The sequence below is a fragment of the Coccinella septempunctata genome, chromosome 8 (genome assembly GCF_907165205.1).
Source record: "Coccinella septempunctata chromosome 8, icCocSept1.1, whole genome shotgun sequence".
Lineage (NCBI taxonomy): Eukaryota > Metazoa > Arthropoda > Insecta > Coleoptera > Coccinellidae > Coccinella > Coccinella septempunctata.
This window is the reverse complement of record NC_058196.1, coordinates 22,072,355-22,084,740: the sequence shown is the minus strand read 5'-3', so window position 1 is coordinate 22,084,740 and position 12,386 is coordinate 22,072,355. Positions and strand designations below refer to the sequence as shown.

Sequence of the window (12,386 nt, the reverse complement as noted above, 5' to 3'; positions counted from 1 at the left end):
AATTTTACTAATGTGAGTAACATTTGATTGTTAGGACTAATTACCGTTGTTGATGTTGATGAAATGTGAGATTCTATTTCTGGAAAAATAGCTGCTTTGATGAATTTATGATCGGACCCACAATAATACTTCCACTAAAATACATTATTGATATTGTCCATTAGTCACCGAGGAGTGTTTTCAACTTTCTTTTCTGAGTCTTCTATTTTTCTGGTGGCAAAGTTGAGCTGCTCAACTTGTGTACTTAACATGGTCATTGTCAAGTCTGTTTGTTCAGCACAGCCTCTCAATCTGCTTTGCCCTGCTTGCTCTGTATCACCCAGATCACTTCCTTCGTTAAACTAAAAAATTAATAGAAAATTTTACATATTTTTAGTAAATTAAACCTTTATAAAAACGTATTCGAAAGAAATCACTGTATATTCAGTTTCACTTATAGGTATATGAATACAGACACATAGATATTCTTCTTAGGTACCTACCCGTTATGGAATGTCTGCTACATACTCCTTGGTTCCTAATAATTGATTCAGTCAGATCTTCTCTCTTGAGCTGCTAACCACATATCCCTTCTTCGTTAATATGTAGGTAATGCACAGATTTTGTCACAGTAGGTATACGAAAAAATCCTTATGGTACTGATCTGCACGACTTCCACAATTAACCATAATACTTGTTACAGGCATTTTTCTTTCGGAATAAAACTTAGTTCTCACTATTCACTATATATATCAAAAAAACTAAACGATATTTAACACCAATCAATGTCAAATATTGAAAAAAAGCTTCCAAAAGTTCCAAATTACGAAAGGTAAACAAACGTTGTTTGCCAACCGACCGCCATATTGAAATATTTTGACAGGTGATTGGATTGCCTAATTCTATAATTTTGATTTCCACTATTAGAGTACAGATGGCGCACGTACCTAAATTTTGTTTTTATACTGGAAATCAACAGCTGTATTCGGGTTTGAATTTCGGTCAGTATTGAATTAAAACTAGCTCATTCTTTACCTACTGGTATTAATTGAAATTGAATTTGGTTGGTTGAATGAAAATTTTTGAATATAATTTATTCATTCTAATCTATGCTCAGTATCCGGGATCCGGATCTGGAAAGCCGAATCCTGATTCTGCGAATCCGAGTATTTTAAGCTTCACTTTTTATGGCTAGAGAGCGCTGCTGCGCTGCATAAATTTCAGAAATTCATTCTTTCTTGAAATTGAAAATAAATTTTGTGAATATTTCCAGGAAAACTTCAGCTTTGTCATTTTTAGGATCGACTTTTCATATTTTCAACTATCAAGATGATGGTGAGTGGAGAATGCAAATGAATTCGTGTTTGATGATGAATTAACCATAACCACATGCTCCGCCACCCGGTTTTCTAAATTATTTTATTTATTTATAGCAACCACAAATTGTTCTTCTAAGAGAAGGAACAGATTCATCACAAGGCAAACCTCAACTAATTTCAAATATAAATGCCTGCCAATCCATAGTTGATGCAGTTAGAACCACCCTTGGTCCTAGGGGTATGGATAAATTGATCATTGATGCACATGCTAAAGCTACTATATCCAATGACGGCGCAACTATTTTGAAACTATTAGATATTGTTCATCCCGCCGCTAAAACATTGGTGGATATTGCCAAATCACAGGATGCTGAAGTAGGCGATGGAACAACTAGCGTTGTTTTATTAGCTGGTGAATTTTTGAAACAAATTAAACCTTTCGTGGAAGAGGGTGTACACCCTAGAATTATAATCAAAGCTATGAGGAGATCTTTACAACTGTGTCTGACGAGAATTAATGAATTAGCAGTTAAAATAAATAAGCAAAATGCAGATGAATTCCGTTCGTTATTGGAGAAATGTGCTGCTACAGCAATGAGCTCCAAGTTGATAAACCAGCAGAGGAAATTCTTCTCAAAAATGGTAGTTGATGCTGTACTGATCCTAGATGAACTATTGCCTCTTAACATGATTGGGATAAAGAAGGTTAGTTTTCTTGCTTTGCAAGATTACTAATAAGCTATTTTTGTCATTGATTTTTTTCATCATTTTGAATGTGGTTCAAAACAGGAATTTAGGTTTTCAGTTATTGCGAGAAATATGAGTAAATGATGAAGAATGGATGAATAATTTTGAGGTTAGGTTTTCCTAAGTTATGATAGTATAAAATTAATGCTGAAATAAAAATTGATAATCTGGATCTGTATATGTTAAAAAAAAACTTTCAATGTAATTGTTGCTAGTTGAAAGTATAATCGATAAGTGCGAATTTTATCTAAACTAGGTTCAAGGAGGAGGCTTAGAAGAATCATTGTTGGTTGCCGGAGTAGCTTTCAAAAAAACATTCTCATATGCCGGTTTTGAGATGCAGCCAAAGACATACAAAAACTGTAAAATCGCTCTCCTGCACATCGAGTTGGAGTTGAAAGCCGAAAGAGACAATGCAGAAGTTCGCGTTGATAATGTTAAGGAATACCAAAAAATCGTAGATGCCGAATGGAACATACTCTATCAGAAACTCCAAAAAATTCACGATTCCGGGGCTAATGTTGTTCTTTCTAATTTGCCAATTGGAGATGTAGCCACTCAATTCTTTGCAGACAGGTAAGTAATTAATGCTAACATCGGAATCATGGAAAATTGCAGATGCATTTTTCGACAATTGCTCCATACAATTACTCCATACATTAGAAATTGACACGGTTTCCAACAAAAGTAATTCGCAATATTTGTCATGATGAAAAGAGGCTTTTATAACAAATACTTCATTTTTCTTGAGATATTTCTCATTCTCTCTACTTACTTGGTTTCAAGTAGGCCATAGAATTTTTAAAGTTGACATTTGGTACTTATTTGATGTTTTTGTGAATTGTCAAAATTCCATAGCCTACTTGATAATGGGTTCTTCCCAAATGCTTGTTACTTCATTGTCATTGTGATATGGATGGCGATATCTTGAAAAAAATAAAGTTTTGTAGAACATTTTTCAAAATATCAGTTATTTTTAACTGATATTTTGGATATTTTTAGAGGCCTCTGAATGTACTGAATATGCAATCGTGTGATTTTAAAAAAATTTTCCACATATTTATGTACGAATTTCAGAGACATGTTCTGTGCCGGTCGTGTACCCGATGAAGATCTGAAGAGAACCCTCAAAGCATGTGGGGGTGCTGTTTTGACCACGGTTCACGATCTGACCGATGCCGTTCTTGGAAAATGCGACCTTTTTGAAGAACGCCAAATTGGTGGGGAACGTTTCAACTTCTTCCAGGGTTGTCCCAACGCCAAAACCAGCACCATCATTCTGAGGGGAGGTAGCGAGCAATTTTTGGAAGAGACCGAAAGATCTCTGCACGACGCCATCATGATCGTGAGACGAACCATCCAAAATGATGCTGTCGTAGCTGGTGGGGGGGCTATAGAGATGGAATTGTCGAAGATGCTGAGAGATCATTCGAAGAACATCTTGGGTGAGTCGAAATGTCAAAATTTATGTCCTAAATTGCTGATAGAAAGTCTTACGCTATCCGAGTTACTCTGAATGAAGGAAGTGGCAGTTTTTGCCCTGAAATATTTGGCCTGTTATGCTGTATTGCCATATCTATAGAAAATCAGCAGGGGGGGGGTCAGAATGGGGACTTTTCTGACGTTTTTGTTGGTAAAATTGAATAATCATGTAAGAGTAGTTCGTTTAAATTCTTGATATGTTGATAGTCTACCTAGAAGGTGTTTTTTTATTGGTATCCGTGGTGACATGTAACTATGTCCCGGAAAATGGGTAATTTTCAAATTTTTCGTTTTTAACACCTTCGACAGTCCATAATTTCACAAATCTTAAAGCTAAGTAATTCTTTCTGATCTGATCTGATTGCATTCGTAACAAAGATATCTCTTGTCGATTATAGGCAAAGAGCAACTCTTAATCGGAGCTATAGCTAAAGCCCTAGAGATCATTCCGAGACAACTGTGCGACAACGCAGGTTTCGATGCAACGAATATTCTGAACAAACTGCGTCAGAAACATGCACAAGGAAGTTGCTGGTATGGAGTTGATGTTAGTAAAGATGACATCAATGATAACTTCGAAACTTGCGTATGGGAACCAGCAATCGTTAAAGTGAACGCTCTGACTGCAGCAACTGAAGCCGCTTGTCTTATTTTGTCGGTAGATGAAACGATCAAAAACAAGAAATCTGAGGCGCCGCCGGCACCGCAAGGCAGAGGTTTTGGACGCCCTATGTAATAGTACATAATTTATAAAAATTTTAAAATTAATTTCCACTGACTTTTGCACCGTTTTTCAGCATAAAATGGAAGTATTCTGCTAGTTTTATTTAACATTTTTTAACTTTTTTGTTCTTGAATAAATAATGGTAAATATTATGTTGAGATTTTTATTAACCCTGAGAATGAACACTGGGGAAAGATATTTCACAATTCAATGCGAAATTTGGGGTATTCATATTTTCTTTTCTATCAAAAGTAAAAAATGGATCTACTGAAGAAATGTTGTGGATATAAAATCAACAAATGTTACGATCTAAATCGACCACCTTTACTATAAAGTATCAATTCGATGTCCGGTTTCCGCTTTCTCTCTCTCTCTCTCTCTTTCTCTCTCTCTGCTTGATTAACTCAATATGCGGTTCCTGCTATCTAAGAATTTGAACAAATGGATACATGCTGCCATTATCACTCCAAGATTTAGGAATTTGAATTGAGTTGGACTTCTTTCCTGCCAGATGGCGCTGTCAATAAGCTTCGTCTACACTTCAGTGACTATATACCCCCCACAGTGGTGACAACGGGTCATAAAACTGTCAAAAATCCGCCATGTTTCGTCAAGAATGTACACAAATAATCATAGAAATAATAATATTTATATGTTAGAAATTCTATGCAAATACCATTGAACTCTAAAAGAACTGGAACGGCACCTGGATGCAGGCAAACTGAGGAAGACTGAAAGGGAAGATGTCACAGATTACAGAGTAGAATAGATCTGACACTCACGTTCTACGATGCAAAATACAGTTTATCCCGCCCTCAGCGCCCCCATGCGGCTGCCACCCAACTAACCGGGAGAAATGTCGGTATAACTGGAAACTGCAATCGCATGGCGCGAAATTTAAATTAGCCCATTCACTGGTATTTTAGACGTCGATAGTATAATATGGATTATTAGGGCGAATTTTAAGGAGAAATAAAACTTGTCATGAAAAATATACATATATTGATATACCCAGCACAGGAAAAAAAAATATGGAAATACATAAGCTATAATTATGGCAATGAATATATGAGCAGAGGTAAAATGTCAATAGGGTCACATATCTTCGTAAGACAATAATTATAAACAGTAATAATATTAATAAAGAATGATCACGCCTAAACAGGGAGGCAATGAATAAAATAATGAGGATAAATTCAGATGCATACCACCCGACGATATGAATATCGACAAGCTGGCTAGCTCAATTCAGATCGTAACACTTGTCGATATTCATATCGTCGGGTGGTATGCATCTGAATTTATCCTCATCAGTAATAATATTGTTCATAGGAAATGAGGTCGAAATTATTATATGTTCAGAAATCTTCAACATTATCCAAAAAGGACACAATGTTTGTTGGGAGTCGGCAATAGAAATCAAAAACAGCATGCCAAAGCTTAGAATGCATGAATAATTCGGAAAAGAAAAAATTAGTTGCCCAAAGACCTATGTGGATTTCATATTTTCCTGCAGGAAAGATTTCAAAGTCTCTAAACAACGACTCCCTGTTTTATCTTCCTCACAGTTAGATCACCAGGAATGCACCGACATGAAATTATTAATAACTAAAGTTTTGAATGATGAAATAAAGTGTTCAACATTTGGGTTAGTATTCCTTACTCCATGTGCTCTAATGTACCCAAAAAAGTTTACTGAACAATCTTGATTGAAAGCCCCAGTGAGAATATATTTAAAGTGATAATCATTGAACAGTTTTTGAGTAAGGTAAAGGAATGCGTTCAATGTTGTCACTATATTCTTCAAAGTGGGCACCACAATGGATCTTTTCTTTCGAGGGCAATAAAATGAAATACTGTTGAAAATTTGTATCGCCTGCTCCCAAACAACATTGTGTTCTGTTTGAATACTAACCGTCTTCTTTAAGAGTTTCGCAGTGGATGTCCAAGCTCTGGATACATTCAATGAATCAAATAACTCATCCAAGAATAGTTATAACGTCAGCAGTGTCGATAGCCTCTCTGTGAAGCTGAAGCGGATGCTTGATTTCTAAAAAGAAAAATAATAAATTTTGGTATTATTATGTTTCAAAAAATACTTACCCCATTGAGAAATGAGCTTCACCATTGACCCCACGGAGTGGCTTAATAACTGACTACACAGTTTGACTTTCATTTCCATTAACACAATTTTTAAAGGGTTTGGTTGGATTGGTTTAAGTATAAACGATTAATGTTATAATTACGTGGTTCTTTGAATCAAATATTTCTTACAAGAAAATTGATTTCCTGATAAAACTGTCGAGTTCAATAAATGGGTATTTTTAATTTACTCTCGTATAAGATCTCGTTTGTAAACAAGAATTTGCATTAAAGCATATTGACATTGACACTGTTGTCTGTTGGCGTTCACAAATCCAATATGTCAGAATACAGTAATCTGTGGAGAATATGATATATATTTTCGTATGCAGTGCCACATAGCGATTGATTGCAGAACTAAAAACCGTATTTGGGGTGGGGGTAAGGAAGTGTCAAGCCCCTGGGAAGATGTAGAGCAATTTATCTCTCTCTGCGCTCTGTCAATTGGTTATAACGATGTAAACAAAAACAACTCGGGGCGTTCAAGTGAGACGTCTGATGCGGTTATTCGATTGGTTGCCGAACCATTAGAAAGAGATGGGTTGCTCTACATCTTCCGTCTCAATTGGACAGAATTGTCCTATTTCGGTACCTAAACCTAAGAGGCCCTTTCAGTTCTTTTAGAGTTAATGGCAAATACCAGTCATTTTGACGTCCGACAAAACATGGCGGATCAACCAATAGAAAATGAGACAGCCTAAGTCGCCACTGTGGGGGGTATATAGTCACTGTAGCTTCGTCTACAGCACAGAACACAAATAATACAGTGGTCTATAGTGACTTTAAACTCACCCATGGGGGTATGAGGATGTATTGATATCTAGTTAGCCTAGACCATTTCAGTGCATAAAAAAAACATTGCGTTATCATAGCAACGAACAAAAAAAACTCATTAGAAGTCTCAGTGTGAAGTTTGAGGTCAAAAAAGTAAACCAGGGTTACGCAATAAATTAAAAGAAAGAAGTCCACCGAAATTGTGAAAATCGAAAAATTGGAGTATCGAGCCATCATCAAGTACCTGTATTTAAAAGGGTTAGGAGGTAAGCAGATTTACCAAGATATGCTTAATACCCTTGGTGATCAATGTCCTTCGTATGCGACCGTGAAAAATTGGACTGTATGCTTCAAAAGAGTTAAATTTTCCATTGAAGATGATGACTGATCGGGAAGGCCAGTTTCTGTGTCAGTCCCCGAAAATATCGATGCAGTTCATGAAATGATTTTATCACACCGTCGAATTGGGCTAAAACGGATATTTGAAGCACTGAATATTTCATACGAACGCGTTCATCATAATATAGTTCACGTCAATTTGGACATGAGAAAAATTGCTGCAAAATGGATTCCCAAATATTTGAACCAAAAGCGTGCAAGGGTAGAAGCATCGCGTTGGATTTGAAAACGATGTAGACTTCTTAAACCGAATTGTTACTATGGATGAGACTTGGGTACATTTCTACCTTCTACGATCCAGAAACAAAGCAACAATCGATGGAATGGCGGCACTCTGGTTCTCCAAGACCTAAGAAGTTTCGTGGCCAAAAATCTGCTGGAAAAGTTCTTGCTTCAGTTTTTTGGGATTGCCATGGATTAATCATGATTGATTTTTTGGATGAGGGTAGAACAACAATCGGAGATTACTATTCCACATTACTGACCACTCAACGGAAAACATCAAAGTATTAATTCTCACCTAGATATTTCGGTTACTGCGATTAGTTATAATCGGAAAAGTATTAAAAGCTACATTTGTTTAATAGCCCTTCAGTATAAAGTGCCATTTTAATGCATTTGAAATGACCCCTCATTTCATAATAATTTTACTGAAACCGTTTGACAACTAAATGATTTATTCATGGAAATATATGAATGGTCTATTAAATCAATTTGAACAATTAATCGTGCAAAATTTGTGACGGAGCTAGACGAGCAGGTGAGAATTTTGAGGTTATCTTCTTCTTTTCTCAAACACGTTCTCTCAGACAGGGGCCCTTAATTTTGAGGTTATAATCACCACTTGCTACATTGAACCTCAGCAGGGTTTAGTGTGCTTTTTTATTTTTTTAGAAATTGTGAAGAGCTACTGAATAGAGGGAACTTAATCATGTTATTAAAAAATTTACCACAGACAAAGTTCAAGATTTCTGAAGATCCAATTTGATTATTATAAACATGTTTGGATATTTTTAGTTTACCGAACCAACTTGTAATATGTTTCTAGTAGCTTTCAAGATTTTGATAGCGACATCAACTGCATTTTAAATTATTGCAAACATATTTCCAGTTGATTTGATTCTTCGGCATTAAATTGTGTGTAATATCATCATCAGCAATAAAATCCCGCTCTATTGAAAATAATATAATAGTTACATATAAGTTATATAGTCTAATATTGTCCAAGTTGTTTATTTTATTTATTTATTCAAGTTTTGGGATACAAACAGAAATAAGGTACTCCCAAACAAGTATCCCCTAATAATACGTTTACGTTCACATACAAATAACTTAATCATATGGTGCCCAACACAAGAGTAAAGTAACGAAAGTTAACACAAATTAACAAAACAAAATTTCTAGTTATTAACAAAGAATGAACTTCTAATTCGTTTTTTTTTAATGATTCAGTGTAATAGTGAATGGAACCATGTCAACGCAGTTGAACGAGTTGCAGGTTGGTAATAAGACTTGATAAGATTTTTTATATTATCCAACTTTTACAAAAACGTCAATCGGTAGTTACATATCATTAATATCACTGGATTGATAATATACTATATCTCAAAATATTAACGCTGTCTAGAGCCGATCTGAAGCTGGTAAAAATTTAATTAACAGAATATCATGCACTTACCATCAGTTCAGTAAAATAAGATATTAATGTCTATTTCACGGTGAGGCGGTACCAAAAATCGTAAACTACTTCTCACATTTCATTATCATTTAAAATCTTCATTTAAATTTGATTTGATTTCTTCACATTTTTCGAAGAAAATATACATACCATACCTATTCTTCTAAGGCAATAACGTAATGAAACTTTATTGCATGACCGTTTACCTAATTGAAAAGTAATCTCAAGATAATTATTATTATTTATCGAAAAATTAAGCCACTTTTGAAGATAATGTGTTATAATATTCTGAGGAAGTTGAGTTAATTTTTATTTTTAGCAAAATTTTATGAATATTGTATCTCATAGTTCATTGGAAACGAAACAAAAAAGAAACAACAGATTTTCAAAACCAAACTTTTTCAAAAAAACAACTAACTGAAAAAAAGTCAATGGAATGGGAAGTAATGAAACCTTTCGATTGAAAACATAAGCTATATATGTTTTTTTTCTGGTTAGGTATTTTTCGAATAATTGCTTGGTTTCAAAAAACAAACTTTCAATTTTGAATTGTTTTTCAAATACATGTCGAATAAATAAACTACTGTGTAGAGTCAAAATAAGAGTAACCTTCGTGCTTCGTATAGCCAGAAAAAATACGGAAACTTAGTATGAAACTTTTTTCTCTAGATTAGCTATACATTTATAATTTGATTAATTTTTTTTTCTGGTTAGGTATTTTTCGAGTAATTGCTTGAAAAAAGAAATAAACTGTGTAGAATCAAAATGACAGTCGTGTAGCCAGAAAAAATACGGATACTTTGGAATGACACATGCCGTCTAGCCGTTCCGGTATTTTTGAAACATCCTGTATATCCGTGAACGTTATTCAACGTTTTTAAATAAAGTAGGTACAAAACACCATTCCTACAATAATGAAATTTTCTCTCTACCTGCTTTTATTTTGTATTGTAAAGCTTTATTTGTGAAGAATTTCTGTCAAGTACCTACCTCCCTATATACCTGTCTTGTTATATACAAAAACATAAATAAACACGTAAAGATTGGAACCTAACTAAATAGTTATTGTCTTCAAATATTTATAGAATTTAATTGTCGAACTTTCGATGAAAATTTTTACATCAGTGATTGCCCACTTACGGTGTTTGTGTGGTGACGTCATCGATGCTTTTTTAAATACAAACAGGTCGTCCTTTGAAAAGTATTCCAGTTTTGTATTCATTATACACGTATTTCGAAATAATTTTTAACAGAACGAGTCAGAAACAAAATTGTTTCTCGTTTTTCAGAATTCATTCTGTATACAGGATGGGCAAAATTCGTTGTCTACTGAGGGGATCTCGAGAACTACAGCAGCTAGAAGAAAACTGATGACACATTTCCGAGTCCTTCTTCAGAGAAACAGAGAATGGTTGAAACCGTAGCCTCCTACGACTCTTCGTTTTTGACTTTATAGCAGAATGCAGAAAATTAGATTTTGACGATTGCTAAAAGTTCTCATAATTTTTTTCGTATTTGAAGTTATAGGTCTGAAACTTGAACCTTCTTCAGGCACTTTTTACGTAGAATCCACTGACGAGCTCAAAATATTTTTTCACTTCGAATCATTAGGCGAACTTTTTACTGAATTTGTAATTTTTGAATTGGTAAAAATTATTTTTTCAGTACGTATAAAAGTAGGTTCAAGTTTTAGATCTGTAACTTCAAAGACAAGTACCTAAGTTATGAGAACTTTTCGAAATCATCAAAATCTTATTTATAACTCAAAATCTAGAAATTATAGACCGGTTCTGTTTTCAGATTTGGATTAGTCAGGAAAAATAAGCTAGAAAATGTGTCATCCGTTTTCTTCTAGCTGCTATAGGTCTCGAGATTAAATCAGTAGACAACGAATTTTGCTCACCCTGTATATAATAAGATAAGGTACTCATTTATAGCTATAGTGCCTGAAGATGAATGAAAGTTCGAAACTGAGGTGTACAAATGATTCTCGCCATAGAAAAAAACTGGTATAGTTATAATGCAGTAAAGATATTGTAAAAAAGTTAAAAACCATTTTAATTTCGTTTTTTATTTTAATGGAACTATCAAATCGTTTATCAGATAATCAGAGGTCTCGCTATTTTTTGTCTAAATTCAATTTGTCCTAGATGAATTCAAAGTTTTCAGGAATTTCCGCAAGATAAGTTATAAGCAGAAAAATATAGATACATAATACATTTTTACGTTTTAATAAATGTACGAGAAGTATTCGGAGAATATATGATTCATTCTTATTTAGGATCTCGGGTTTTTCTGAAAAAATCATAAGACTATGCTACGTGCGATTCAACATTCAACTCTTCCTTTGGCAGAACAACTTAGTTGGTCTCCTCCAAAAAAAGAAAGTCGGACGCCATTACCCAATATGTAAATTTTTCGTTCACTGAAAAATGAGCATCAATATTACCTAACGAAATTGATATTTTTTAACAAAATTGCAATGAACGGTTGAGGATTTGTGTAATAATACTGTGTGCATAAATAAATATCTGCATTATCTACTGTTAAAATAAAGAGTTGTAGAAAACAAACTGTTGTAATATTTATTTTGTACTTTTCCATTGGGTAAATGCGTATGCGACATAATCTAAACTGGTTGTTTTGATCAACAGCTGTGAGCTATTAATAGGTTGTACAGCCACGTTGCCACTGTTAAAAAAGTTTCAAGGTAATCTCTCAATAAAAATACTAGCAGCTCTTTTCTCGAATAAAATGATCGGATATTATTTTTCAAATTTTTCGAAATAAAATAAAATTTTATTTTCATTTCTATAAGAACTCCACAAAATTCGATCTTCAGTATTTTCTAGTTTGCAGGAAAATGCTTGAACTCGTCAATTCTTTTTTGAAATTACGAAACTTGTCATGTCCATGGGTAGTTGAGATTTTTCAAATGGTAATAAGCAAAAATGGATGATATGATTGATTTTAATTCGAATTTGAAGTCAAGGACATTCCTACACTTCAGAGTGATTGATGTTTCTGAAGTGTTATTCAAAATATGCTTTTATTGTGAGGTACTAATTGATTAATTTCTTAATAAAAATCACAGTTACAAAAATTAATGAACATTTAATTGATACGTTTCTTCATCTGTCAT

At 34.1% G+C, this 12,386-nt stretch overlaps 1 protein-coding gene across 1 annotated transcript; it reads left to right on the top strand.

The window, feature by feature from the left end:
- Window positions 1-1,152: 1,152 nt before the first annotated feature.
- LOC123319043 (T-complex protein 1 subunit eta) lies at window positions 1,153-4,403 on the top strand. Its single transcript, XM_044905886.1, has 5 exons — window positions 1,153-1,314; window positions 1,413-2,003; window positions 2,302-2,621; window positions 3,123-3,490; window positions 3,926-4,403. Exons 1-5 carry the CDS (start codon window positions 1,309-1,311, stop codon window positions 4,261-4,263), a joined length of 1,623 nt encoding a protein of 540 aa, XP_044761821.1. The 5' UTR covers window positions 1,153-1,308; the 3' UTR covers window positions 4,264-4,403.
- The last annotated feature ends 7,983 nt before the right edge of the window (window positions 4,404-12,386 follow it).